This window comes from Panthera leo, chromosome D4 (assembly GCF_018350215.1).
Source record: "Panthera leo isolate Ple1 chromosome D4, P.leo_Ple1_pat1.1, whole genome shotgun sequence".
NCBI classification, from domain to species: Eukaryota; Metazoa; Chordata; class Mammalia; order Carnivora; family Felidae; genus Panthera; species Panthera leo.
Genome location: NC_056691.1, coordinates 79,985,899 through 80,000,387, shown reverse-complemented (window position 1 = coordinate 80,000,387; position 14,489 = coordinate 79,985,899). Strand labels below are relative to the sequence as shown.

General features: G+C 37.3%; 1 protein-coding gene across 6 annotated transcripts in view; it reads left to right on the top strand.

Moving 5' to 3' along the window:
* LOC122204766 (complement C5-like) overlaps positions 1-14,489 on the top strand; it is a 57,085-nt gene that overhangs the window by 25,269 nt on the left and 17,327 nt on the right. For all 6 annotated transcript variants that reach the window (XM_042912449.1, XM_042912448.1, XM_042912447.1 and 3 more), the window contains 9 exons: positions 2,003-2,105; positions 3,034-3,148; positions 3,675-3,801; positions 4,584-4,699; positions 5,142-5,327; positions 7,713-7,916; positions 8,937-9,146; positions 9,243-9,392; positions 10,853-10,982. In XM_042912449.1, the coding sequence (XP_042768383.1) occupies positions 2,003-2,105; positions 3,034-3,148; positions 3,675-3,801; positions 4,584-4,699; positions 5,142-5,327; positions 7,713-7,916; positions 8,937-9,146; positions 9,243-9,392; positions 10,853-10,982 (1,341 nt within the window). The remainder of the gene's footprint in view (positions 1-2,002; positions 2,106-3,033; positions 3,149-3,674; positions 3,802-4,583; positions 4,700-5,141; positions 5,328-7,712; positions 7,917-8,936; positions 9,147-9,242; positions 9,393-10,852; positions 10,983-14,489) is intronic.

Below are 14,489 nucleotides of genomic sequence, written 5' to 3'. Positions count from 1 at the left end.
CTCGAGGGTTTTTATTAAGAAATGATGCTGAATTTTGTCAAATGCATTTTCTGCATCGATTACAGGATCATATGGTTCTTATCTTTTCTTTTATTAATGTGATGTATCACATTGATTTGCGAATGTTGAACCAGCTTTGCAGCCCAGGAATGAATCCCACTTGATCATGGTGAATAATTCTTTTTATATGCTGTTGAATTCAATTTGCTAGTATCTTATTGAAAATTTTTACATCCATATTCATCAGGGATATTGGCCTGTAGTTCTCTTTCTTTACTGGGTCTCTGTCTGGTTTAGGAATCAAAGTAATGCTGGCTTCATAGAATGAGTCTGGAAGTTTTCCTTCCCTTTCTATTTTTTGGAATAGCTTGAGAAGGATAGGTATTATCTCTGCCTTAAATGTCTGGTAGAATTCCCCTGGGAAGCCATCTGGTCCTGGACTCTTATTTGTTGGGAGATTTTTGATAACCGATTCAATTTCTTCACTAGTTATGGGTCTGTTCAAGCTTTCTATTTCTTTCTGTTTGAGTTTTTGAAGTGTGTGGGTGTTTAGGAATTTGTCCATTTCTTCCAGGTTGTCCAGTTTGTTGGCATATAATTTTTCATAGTATTCCCTGATAATTGCTTATATTTCTGAGGGATTGGTTGTAATAATTCCATTTTCATTCATGATTTTATCTATTTGGGTCATCTCCCTTTTCTTTTTGAGAAGCCTGGCTAGAGGTTTATCAATTTTGTTTATTTTTTCAAAAAAACAACTCTTGGTTTCATTGACTATAAATTTCTTACTCAACTACTTAAACCATGTTCTCTGCTTACCAGGTTGATGAGGAGACAGAAAGGTATTTATAATTAGGAGAGAAGAGCAATCCCATGTAAAAATTTGAATTATTAAACATGCTAAAACCACAGCAACAGAATATCCTCTGAAGCAATTAAACTGAACTTTAAAATTGCTTTGTTGACACTCTTAGACGCTGTTCATATTTACAAAGTCCTTGCTCTATCTTTTCACTACCAGAGGGCATTTTTCTCTGACACAAAAAAGCAGCCAGTGGGAGCCTGGGTGGGTCACTTGGTTGACCTTCCCACTCTTGATCTTGGCTCAGGTCATGATCTCATGGTTTGTGTGTTCCAGCCCTGTGTCAGACTCCATGCTGCTTGCGATTCTTTCTCCTTCTCTCTCTGAGCTTCTCCTGCTCATGCATACTCTCTCACTCTCTCTCAAAGTAAATTAACAACAACAACAACAACAAAAAAAAGGGCAGGCAGAACGTGAGACACTTGCCTTGCCCTTCTGCAGCCAGCCCCTCCCAATTTGTCCTGGTCACCATGGAGCCAAGTCTCCCTTGTCTCTGAAAGGCAGCTTCTCCTTTTGGGTTAAGCAGTCTGCAGAGCAGTGCATAAGTAGGATTGTGAAACCTAACGTTACTCCTTGAATGGGCAGAAGTGAAAGACATAGTCCTGTAAGCAGTCAAAAAGGATTCTTTGTGAGTTATAGCCTCAAAGAGCTGCACGGTCTAAAACTTCCCTTTGTTCTAATTCTCATTTTTGTAAGAAAGTTATTTTCTAAAGCTAATAACTAGAAGATGCCTTTCCTGAGAGTTGAAGATTTACACTTACATTTTGGACACTGAATGGAAAAGAAGAGTCAAACGCTAGATGCTAAAGGAGCAAAGTATTTCCAATTTAATAAACATTTATCAAACCCTATATGAAAGGCACTTGGGGCAAAGGTTTATACAGGTTAACAAGATCAGGGCTTGTCTTCATGGAGCTCATACTTTGATAGCAACACATGTGCTTTAATAAGGGCATCACTGCTAGAGCAGAAAGATGAGATTGATCCCTGATTTGAGTATAAAGAAGCTTCAGAAGCTTGATGATTGTCATAAAGAAGGATGGCTGTGTGACTGATACTGTTAAGTCCCATTGTACCGAAAAGTTTCTTGTTTGAAACATAGTTTAAACTGTATATCTTTTTTTTTTTTTTTTTGCCTAGATTTACATTCAGTGAAACCACACTTCTTTATCTTAGTAGAACCAGAAAATTACTTCATTAGCCATAAAAATTTTGAGGACTTCAAGATTACTATAAAAGCTAGGTAAGAAAATAACTATTTTCAGATTAATGTAGCCCCTGAATGTGAAACAGCTTTAATTTCAAGAGTCAAAATTGACTGATTAGTAGTGCTTGCCTGAGGTCCTATGTTGAAAAAGACTTTGAGGTTCAATGTAAAAAATACTGTGATTAATAATATCTAATAGCTGTGGGAAGTGGATTCAAGGAGAATTGCCTGAAGTATATTGGCTGAGTTCAGTCTTGTAGTTATTCTACAGTCTTGTAAGCAAAGAACCCTAAAGATTGAAGTCATGGTGACTATTCGGATGACTATAACTGGTTAGGTATTAAAAATATGATATAAAAACCATTCAGTTCTTTATATTCATGACCTCATTAATATTAATTGATCATACAACTTAATTATCAAAAGCAGTTCTAGAACAGATTGAAAATGCTCAGAAGTCATACTTGGCAGATGAGCTAATGAGAACACAGACTTGCCTGTTTTATATTTAAATAGGGAAAGTTTGTGTTTTTCATGGACTCAAAGGCAAATATTGGGCTAAACTGAAAATGACACGCCTCCAGGTTGGATGTGATATTGCCCCTTTGGCTAAAAGGAGCACTGGGGAGTGGCTCCCTGTTGTTGCCACACCATGCCACAGTCATGGAAGAAGGGTGGCTCTTTACAAAGAGACCTAGGTCCTAAGCTCACTTCTCCATGAACTTGCTGTGAATTTAAAACCATGGGAAGTTGAGCAAGTTTGTTTTATCCCCCTGGGAACCAATTTCATCATCTGTCAATAGAAATAAAAACACTTACTTTCCCCTGCACCTGCAGAGTGTAACAATGAGATGTACTACTGTGTACACAGTTCAAGAGTACAAAGCAAATTTCGCATTTTATCTGTATGTCATTACTATAACTGCTTTATCAAAAAGCAATTAATTATATTCCTTTTTGACAGATATTCTTATAATGAGAATGTAACAGAGGCTAAAGTTTCTGTCTTTTTTGGGATAAGAGAAGATTTACATGGGAGTGGAAAAGAAATGATGCATGAAGCAACACAGAAGACAGAGGTAAAGAGAGATTGAGCTACCTTCACAGTCATGGAGAACTGAGGCAGTTCACCAGCACATGGAGACTGAAAGTGGGCTTTCACCCTCAAGAGTCCACGGAATTAAACAGAAGAGAACAAAACAAAACCAATAGAACTTCGGGCTTTGAGAAGTTCCACTGGTGAAAGCAGATAAGCTACCGAGATATTTGTCTTCAATCTAGAGAAGGTTCCATCAGATAGACAGTAATACCCAAATTCTAGCCTCAGATTCTGAATAGGATGAGACGTGATGTCAAATCAGAGATGTTCCATCTCTGATCCTGCAATATGACCTGAAGCTTCAGGCTTGAAAGAAATGACCTGAATATTAATCAGTTGTAAGTACAGAATCAAGCTTATACTTTGTATTACCACAAGTTGTAACTACAATGTCATTGTCAGGTGAAGATTTTGCAGGCTGGTAAAAGCAGAATTTGTTATTCCCTCTCAATGAATTCTTCTCTAATATTATAACTTCTACCTTTTTGTTCCCCTTAAAAAATCAGCTGATTGATGGAGTTGCACAAATTAATTTTAATACTTCAAGGGCAATTAAGAAACTGTCATATAAAAGTCTAGAAGATTTAAATAACAAGTATCTTAATATTTTTGTGGAAGTACAAGAAAGTACAGGTGAGTTCTTAAATTAATCTATCAAATTCATTTCTCACAGTTCTTGTTACAAAGTTTGGATAGAAATCTGCAGCTTATTATTGGTGCATTTTGGGGAAGTGCCTTTGCCAGATGAGCTCCACCAAAATACATGTCCACCAGCTCTGTGCAAGGGAAATGCTCATGAAAGTGATGACGCCCTACTCCCACATGCTAAGGATAGACTTTTATGTTTTAAAAAGAATAGAATGATGGTACCAGAAAATTTTACTTGCAACAATTATTCACATTATGAAAGCATCCCTGAGTCATTTGTGTGCTTGCTTACCTATTATTAAACATTTTACACATATCTTATACCATACTACCTGGTACTTGTTTGGATGTTGCCTTGGAAATGAGAACCATCCACTTTACATGTGAGTGCCTCTTCTAACAGGATTATTGACTCCTTGAGGGCATGAGGCCCTGCTCAGTTATTTTTAAGTTAAAAATGGGATAAATAATCTGACAAGTGGTCTGGAACAGGAGAACACTGTATCTGAAACTGGTGAATGGGCGTCTTCCCAACCTCCTGCAAACTGTGCTTTACTGGTCATGGAGTGGCCAGGTTCTTCTAGGGCGACCATAACATTCATCGAGACTTGGGTTAATAACTGTGTGTGAAATGACCAAGGAATGAATGGATAGCTTGTCCTTATCCAAATAAAGAAATGCAGAGGGATGGAGTGGGTACCCGTGCAGGTCTATGTACTACAATGTAGAACTTGCCAAATTCTAAGTGACACACTTTATTACCTTAGGTACATTCTTCCAAGAAACCAAAATGACTGATATCAAATACGTCCTCTTACCTTACACACTGGATTTGGTTGCTACTCCTCTTTTCCTGAAGCCTGGAATTCAATACTGCATCAAGGTTAGATGATTAGAAAATCTAATATGGTGGATTTTATGGTCTGTGGGAGGACAGAGGAAAAGGATGTCTGATAGATCTTGCTTCTCTGTGACCTTCAGTACAGACACATGAATAGAGGGTGAGGAATAGACAAGGCAATGACGAATGCTGTGAGGAAAACAATGGTCTTGATCCAGACATGGTAATAATTTCTTCCAACCCATGGCTTATGGGGCACATGGAGATGTGCTCTGTTCTTATTAAATGTTCAATAACTGTACACTGATTGAATGTAATTCATATCATATATGCCTGGAGTGGTTAAAACATGACCTTAAGAGAACCACATTTGCTGAATTAAATCCTACAAAGTTTGTGCTTGGGACTGAAGGAGGGGATTATTTTGGGGGTTTTCTTTTTGTAAAGAATCAATGTCAACCAATGAAATGGATTTGGTCAACAGGTACAGGTGAAGGATGCCTCTACCCATTTCGTAGGAGGGATTGCGGTAATCTTGAAAGCAAAAACAGTTGGTAAAACTCAGGAGAAGAGAGAACTGGATCCAATAAAAAGCACAACAAATTACAATGATGGAGTAGCTTCATTTGTGGTTAACATTCCCTCTGATGTGACAACGCTGGAGTTTAATGTGAGCTGAATTCTCATTTGTTGTATTTTCAAATGTCGCCTCAGTCTGTGTCATAGTGAGTACACAGGAAAGATACGTGAGATTTTATGCATAAATCTAGTGAACAACTCAGACATTTGACTTATAGGCACAGGCAATAACATGTAGTGTACTGAACATTCCATAAAGGGTGTGAATCTGTCAATTTTGTAATTAGGAAATAATTTTTTCTTATGCTAAACAAAATACTACTAAAATCTAGAAAATTTAGAAAAAGAATTGCCAGGAGGATACAAGAATACAGTCTTCTCTTGTCCAGTATTTCCAGCTATCATCTCTCCCTCAGTTCCCATGCTAATTCTGCTAAAGAACAACCTACATTCTTCTCCCCGTTCCATACCTCCTCAGGCTGCTGAGATCTGGCTTCTGCCCCCACCATATCATTGAAACTGCTCTCACCAAAGATATCCATCAGCCATTTGCTATGACCACTGGATAGTTTTTAGTTCTTGTCTTTCTTCCATCTCTAAGACATTTGGTGTGATTGACAATTGTCTTTTTCTTTAAACAATGTTATGGCCTCTGTGATGCCACATTTTCTTCTTTCTTATTTTTCTTCTTTGCTTCCTTCTTTATAGACTCCATTTTGGACTAATAATCCTTAGTTTGCCCTCTAAGTGGAAGTGATCCTTAGGGTTCTATCCAGACCTTCCTTTCTTCTTATGTGACACATTTTTTATTTGACCTATTTCCTCTGTCGTTCCATCTGCTCTCATACCTTGTGCTGAAGACTCATCCTACAAGATTCCTACAGACACCATTTTCACCATATTTTTTTTCTTGGATATTTCAAAGAAGCTAAACATTGCTTTGTCTAAAACTGAGGACCACTACCAATCTCAAACCTAGACCTCCTCCCAGTGCCCTGTTCAGAGAATGGCCCCACAGCAAACCAGTTCCTCGCTCTCCTCCCACTCTCCTTACTGAGGCAAAGGGGGTGGAGTGATCTTTCTGAGACACAAATAGGACCTCAATTGACCTCATCCTTGCTGCCTTCTCCAAACTCATTGCTTGCCACTGTTCCTATGGCTCCTCAAACTCCAGCTTCACTGGAAAGTTTGCAGCCCCCTAACACCCAGTGCTCTGTTGCCACAAGCCCTTTGTAACCCTACCTGGACTCTCCAACCCCATTTCTCTGATTCCCTTGCTCCTACTTATTTGGGGGTCAGCTTTTAAATCGTGTCCTGCAAGAAGCCTTCTCTAAGTACCCTGTGCTAATCAGGGTAGGTATCCTTTACTCTCTGAATGCCTCAAGTTTTCAAATTTCTTAAGGGCAAGAGCTATGTCTATATTGTTCACCGTTGTGTCCCCAACAACTAGCATAGTTCCTGACACATGTTAGGGACCACTAAACATTGATTGGCTGAATGTATATCTATTTCCAAACCTAAACAAGGGCCAAATGTTATAGTCTCCCTTTCCTCTAATAGCATGAACCATTTTTCCTTTACACTTGTTATCAAATTACCTTCCCCAGCAAATGACATCTAATTCTTCAGCTTCATGGAAAACATAAGTGGTTGTAATCTCTTGTTCAAGAACTGGCACAGCATGGCACATATATTTATAAGAGTGCCCTGTGACCCTGAACTTTACCCTCAAGAACAGATCTTGTTTACTCTCCTAAGAATTGAGATTATTTACCACCATTTCCATTCACAACCAATATCTCTATTAGCTTTTAAGAATTATTGATCTCACGGTTCATGGGTTCGGGCCCCATGTCCGGCTCTGTGATGACAACTCAGAGCCTGGAGCCTGCTTCAGATTCTGTGTCTCCCTCTCTCTCTGCCCCTCCCCAACTCACTTGCACTCACTTTCTCACTCTCTCTCTCTCTCTCTCTCTCTCTCTCTCAAAAATAAATATTAAAAAATTTTATAAAAAGAATTATTGCTACATCCCTTCCCATATTTTCCCCCTCTCCAAATTCCTAGTTCCTGCCAACCTGTGGCAGAAGGAAATGAGTCAGTAAGCTGGCATGTCATTTAAGAAAGAGAGCCAACTTTAGATCTAAGATCTTTTCTTTGACTTCACTGCACTCTTCTACAATAGCCTAGATTTTCATAGTTAACTTTATTATTTTTAAAATTAACATCCTTTTCTGTAATCTCTTGATAATGTGGCTTACCATGATGTTAAGGCAGTAGAATACTAATTTGCCTTTTCATAAGATGTTGTGAAACTTGAGAGATGTATAAGGTATATGGATACATTCACACATGTCAAGCGCTAAAAGCCAGACCTGGCAGTAAATGGGTACTAGAAAAGTGTTAACATTTACCATCTTCATCATCATCATCACGTTAAGCCTCAGTGTTGTACTTTTTTTGACACTGTCTTTTTAGGTCAGAACTGATGATCCAGACATTCCAGAAGAATATCAGGCCAGCAATGACTATCAAGCTGTGGCCTACTCATCACATAGCCAAAGTTTCCTTTCCCTTAGCTGGACAGACAGTCACAAGAGTTTGCTTGTGGGAGAACATCTGAGCATAACTATTACCCCTAAAAGTCCATATGTTGACAAGATTACACACTACAATTACTTGGTAAGCTCAATAATATCTTACATTCACCCAGACCCCTGCTTGCAACATTTTCTTTACTTATGCAAATAATCCTTTAAATGATTTCTTACGTGACACAAAGTAGTACCCAATTGATATTTAGTGAATGAATGGATGAACTTACATAGCACTTTATAATCTGTAAAGTACGTTCACAAACATCCTCATAACAGAGCTCACAACACTTCTTTGAGCTCAGTGAACAATGGAACCAATTGGAGAGGTCAAATGACCTGCCATATGCACAAGTTTTTAGTGGTATGTTTAGGATTTTGTTCAAGGTCTTCTGAATCTTGGACTGATATTCTCTGCACAGCATGATGCCAAGGGTTGATCACAGCCTTCATTCAGTCCCCAGACTAGTCAGTGACCTCAGCAATGTTTCATGACCAACCAGAGCATTACCACGTTTTAGATTGCTAGGCCTTGCTAACATTCCTTAAGAACATGCCCTATTTACAAAGGGAAGAATTTAAGTCCTGTGCTCAAGAACAGATATAGTGATTCCAGGCATTGCTCACTGCTGTTTAAAATACAAACTAGCAAGGATAGCAGCATGATATATTGAAAAAGACATGGGTCTTTTACATGACATTGAGTCAGGAAGATCAGAGTTCACTTCCTGGATAAATCCATGTTCAAAAACAAACCTTTAGAAGCAAATAGTTCCAACCTATCTTATTTTCAGTGACTGATGACATCATCTTGTTTACTAAGCCATTTGTTGGAGTAAGCAATAACCTTATCAATTCTGAGAGAGGAACCTTTTAAGATAATGGGGCAGTTTACATCTCTGAGCTTCAATTTCTACAACTTCTAAATGGGCTAATAAATAAAATCACAACATACAATTGTGAGGATTAAATATGTCCATCTATATATACCTAATGCATAGTAGATGCCCAAGAGATAGTAATTCTTTTTTTTTTTTTTAATCACTGCCTAATTACTAGTCCAACTTTAAGCCCACTTTGATAGATGTTTGTTGTTATGTATTTTTAGATTTCATCTAAGGGCAAAATCATACACTTTGGCACAGAGAAGAAACTCCCAGGTTCATCTTACCAGCTTTTAAACCTTTCTGTGACTCAGCACATGGTTCCTACAGCCCGTCTCCTGGTATATTACATTGTCACAGGACAGCAGATAACAGAATTAGTATCTGACTCAGTCTGTCTAAATATTGAAGAAAAATGTAGCAACCAGCTTCAGGTGAGCCACAGAGACTCTCCCTAGCCTGAGGTCATCCTGAGTAACTGTTTAATTTCACCTTGAGATACTTTTTTTTTTTTTTTCAATTCATTTTAGATCTATCTGTCTCCAAATAAAGATATATATTCTCCAGGCGAAACTGTATCTCTCACTATGGAAACTCAGTCAGAATCGTGGGTAGCGTTATCATCAGTGAGCCGTGCTATAAATAGCATCCAAGAAAGAAGCAAAAATAACATGGAAAGAGTTAAGTAGAATAAATGCTGTCATTCCTGTTGTTACATGTCGTTACATGTTATTACATGGCTCGGGGCCAGGTGGCCACCATGGTTCTCTCGTTGTTCTGTGGGTCACTCATGGGAGAAAAATAAAGGAAAAAAATATGGTTGCACCAATGTCTATCTTCTCAGCTAAATTTAAGGATAGTAATACCAGCAGCTAACATTCATTGAACACTATATGCTGAGTATTATTGTAAGACCTTTTAATTTATTATACCATTGAATATTTACAACAATCCTATGAGATAAAAACCAACAATAAAGATATTTAAAATGTATTGAGTCCTTATTAGTGGAGTTCCTGTGTTATGAATGAGGAAAACTAAGTCACAGATTAGGTTTCTTGTGACCTGAGTAGAATCCCAGCACAGGATATAATCGAGTGAACTTGTTTGATCTGAGTTACCCATTTTGGTTATTCTTTTAGACATATAAAGGATAATTATCCAGTTAATTTACTCTCCAATTTATTTTGTTTTATATGAACACACTTTATTTGGGAATATCTTCAGTTAAATGCTAAAATGCAGTTTTCTCTGGGAATAAACTAAAATGTAATTAGATCCACATTCAGAAACCTTCAGATGCAATCAATTCCAAACTAGCTTCCTTTCAGAGACTGATGACATCATCTTGTTTACTAAACCATTTTTTAAAAATAACATTATTGACTCTCAGCAGCACGTGTGTGTGGATACCTTTTAAGCAAATCTATAAAATTAAATTTCTTACTCCAGGGCAGGGATATGAATAAAAATGCTGGGGTTTGGTGAATTGAATATATTAAAGTCAATGAAGAGGTATGGAGAGGGGAGCAGAAAAACAGGGGGTGGGGGGAGACTTTGTGGCTACACATGAACACTGTGGCCATGAACAGTTGTTTTGTCTGCTCCTGCCCCTTCCCCAGCCACTCTCAGGGGCCACTCGGGTCATGGTCACAAACTCTTCAGAGGAGCCAACCCTCGTCATCAAAAATAATTCGTTGGGTATCCCCAACCGATTTTAATGCTCTGCCCTATGTTGGGTAGAGCAGCAAAACATGGGGTCTGATCCCCCTCAAAATTTAGAGCTGGAAAAGGACCATGAGAGGTAGTGAATGTTTTGTTTACTCATTCATTCACTCATACATTTGTGCAAAGGATATTTTATTAATTCAATGTACTGTACAAAGCTCTAAGAAGGGAGAATGTAAGCTGTTTCCTAAGAACTTCCATATCAAAGTTATACTGAATGAATTTTGATAGTATATATTCAAGAAGTGAAACCCAGTGAAATGCAGTAGGGTTTGGGAAAACCAGGGAACTAGATTTTAACATTTAATAAGTGAGAGACTTACAACTAACATTATCCCCAATTCAAGAATTCCTCATAATGGCCACTAACTGTTTTTCTTGGGGGGTGGGGAATGATTTCCTTTCTCAACAGATACTGCAATCTTTTGATAAAACTGGCCAGGACTGTGGAGGAAGTGGTGGCAGGAATAATGCTGAAGTGTTTGACTTAGCAGGACTCACTGTCCTCACCAATGCAAATGGAGATGACTCCCAACAAGATGGTAATGAACTGTTTTCAACCAACTAACCTGAATATTCTTGTTATGAAAATACACCTCTTTTCCTGGACCCATACTAATTTTCCCTCCAAATCCTCCCTGTTCCACTGCGTAATTTTTTTAACTAAAAAAAAAAAAATTATATTATTGTGGTAAAACTCCGAACATGAGATCTACCCTACTAACAAATTAAGTGAGGTGTTAAATACATTATTGTTGACTATAGGTACAGTGTTGTACAGCAGATCTCTAGAGCTTATTTGTCTTGCTTAACTGAAACTTTATTCCTTTTGATTAGTGACTCCCTATTGTCTCCTCCCCCAGCGCTTGGCAACCACCATTCCACTCTTTGATTCTATGAACTTGGCTATTTTAGATAGCTCATATAAGTGGAACCATGCTGGTTGCCTTTCTGTGACTGGCTTATTTCATTTAGCTTAATATCTTCAAGGTTCATCCATGTTAGTGCATATTGCAGAATTTTCTTCTCTTTTAAGGCTAAATAGTATTACATGTATACATACGCACACATGTATGTTGTGTGTGTGTATATGTATATAATGTGTGTGTAACATACATACACACAATGGAATACTATACATACATACTCTTTATTCATTCCTCTGTTAATGGACATGTAAGTTGTTTCTATACCTTGGCTTTTGTGAATGGGTGTTACAATGAACACAGGAGTGCTAGTATCTCTTTGAGATCCTGATTTCAGTTCTTCTTAGATAATAAGTATCTAGAAGTGGGATTGCTGGATCATATGGTAGTTCTATTTTTATTTTTTGAAGAACTTCTATACTGTTTTTCACTGCCTTACTTTGCATTCCCACCAACAGTGTGTAAGGGTTCAAGTTTCTCCACATTCTTGCCAACATTTATCTTTTTTTTTTCATCATACCCAGTTTGACAGATGTGATTTCTCATTGTGGTTTTGATTTGCATTTCTCTGATTAGTAACATTGAGTACTTTTTCATATACCTGTTGGCCATTTGTATATCTTCTTTGGAGAAATGTCTTTTGGAGTCCTTAACCCACTTTTCAATTGGGTTATTAGGTTTTTTTGCTATTGAGTTGTAGGAGTTCTTTATGTATTTTGGAGATTAACCTTTTATCACATATATAGTTTGCAAATATTTTCTTCCCTTTCCTAGGTTGCCTGTTCACTCTGTTAGTTGCTTCCTTTGCTGTGCTTTTTAGTTTGATGAGATTCTACCTGTTTATCGTTTCTGTTGCTGTTCTTTTGTTGTTTTATTTTTATTTTGTAGCTCCTCAGAAATATTTTTTTTCTTCAAATTTTTATTTAAATTCTAGTTAACATACAGTGCAATACTGGTTTCAGCAGTAGAATCCAGTGATTCATCACTTACATACAACACCCAGTGTTCATCATAACAAGTGCCCTCAATACCCATCACCCATCTAGCCCATCTTCCACCCACCTCCCTCCATCAACCCTCAGTTTGTTCTCTATTGTTAAAAGCCTGTTATGGTTTGTTTCCCTCTCTCTCTTTCTTGCCCCCCTCCCAAATGTTCATCTATTTTGTTTCTTAAATTCCACATATGAGTGAAATCATACGGTATTTGTCTTCCTCTGACTTATTTCGGTTAGCATAATACACTCTAGCTCCTTGCATGTCATTGCAAATGGTGTTGCTGTGCTTTTGATATCATATCCATGAAATCATTGTTATAACCAATGTCATGAAGCTTTTCCCGTATGTTTTCTTCTAGGAATTTTGGGGTTGTAAATCCTACATTTACATCTGTATTCATTTTGAGTTGATTTTTGTATATGGTATCAAACAAGGGCCCAATTTTATTTTTTTGCATGTGGACATCCTATTTCCCCAACACCATTTGTTAGAGAACTTCTTTCTCCATTGTGTACTCTTGGCACTCTTATTGAACATCAGTTGACCATATATGCATGAATTTGGTTTTGGGCTCTCTATTCTGTTCCATTGGTCTGCATGTCTGTCTTTATATTGGGATCATACTGTTTGATTACTGTAGCTTTGTAATATCGCTTGAAATCAGAAAGTGTGATACCTCCAGCTTTATTCTCCTTTCTCAGGATTGATTTGGCTATTCATGGTCTTTTGTGCTTCCATATGAACTATAGAATTGCTTTTTCTGTTTCTATAAAAAAAATGCCATTGGGATTTTGATAGATTGCATCTAATCTGTAGATCATTTTTGGTAGTACAAACATTTTAACAATATTAAGTCTTCTTGTCTGTGAACATGGGATGTCTTTCCACTTGTTTGTGTCTTCTTTCATTTCTTTCATCAGTGTTTGTAGCTTTCAGCAAGCATATATTTCACCTCCTTAACTAGGTTTATTCTTAAGGTTTTTATGGAGAGGTACTATTGTAAATTAAATTGTTTTCATAATTTCATCTTTGGATAGTTCATTGTTACTGTATAGAAACACCACTGATTATGTAGATTTTTTTTATCCTGCAACTTTACTGAATAAATTTATTAGTGTAATAGTTTTTTATGCAGTTTTTTTTCTATATATATAACCATTTTATCTGCAAACAAGGACAATTTTACTTCTTCCTTTATGGTTTCAATGCCTTTTTTTTTCTTGCCTAATCACTCTGGCTAGAACTTCCAGCAGTATGTTAAATCGAAATGATGGAGAGTAGGAATCATTATCTTGTTCCTGATCTTAAAGGATATGCTTTTAAGTTTTTTTTTTTTTTTTTTTTTTTTAATGTTTATTTGTTTTCGAGAGAGACAGAGACAGAATGTGAGTGGGTTAGGGGCAGAGAGAGAAGGAAACACAGAATCCAAAGCAGGCTCCAGGCTCTGAGCTGTCGGCACAGAGCCCGACAAGGGGCTCGAAGTCACGAGCTGTGAGATCATGACCTGAGCCAAAGTCAGACACTCAACCGACTGAGCCACCCAGGTGCCCCCTTTTCAGTTTTTTACCATTGAGTATGATGTTAGTATGATGTTACCTGTGGGCTTTTTATATATGGCCCTTATTATGTTCAGGTACTTTCCTTCTATTCCCAGTTTGTTGAGACTTTTTTATCATGAAAGAATGATGAATTTTGTCAAATGCTTTTTCTGTATCTATTGAGACAATTGTGTAGCTTTTATTTCTTTATTTGTTAATGTGGTGCATCACTGTGTATCACATTAATTGATTTTCATATGTTGAACCACCCTTACATCCCAGGTATAAATCCCACTTAGTCATGGTGTTTGAGCCTTTTCCTATGCTGTTGGATTCTATTTGCTAGTATTTTGTTGAGGATTTTTGTACTTATATTCATCAAGGAATTTTATTTTCTTGTTGGTGTCTTTGTCTTTGGTATCATGGTAATTTCGGCCTCATTAAATGAGTTTGGAAGTGTCCTTCCTATTTAATTTTGAGAAGAGTTTGAGAAGGATTGGAATTAATTTATCTTTACATGTTTGGTAGAATTTACCAGTAAAGCCATCTGGTCTGGACTTTTGGTTTCAGGGAGGTTTTTGATTATTGA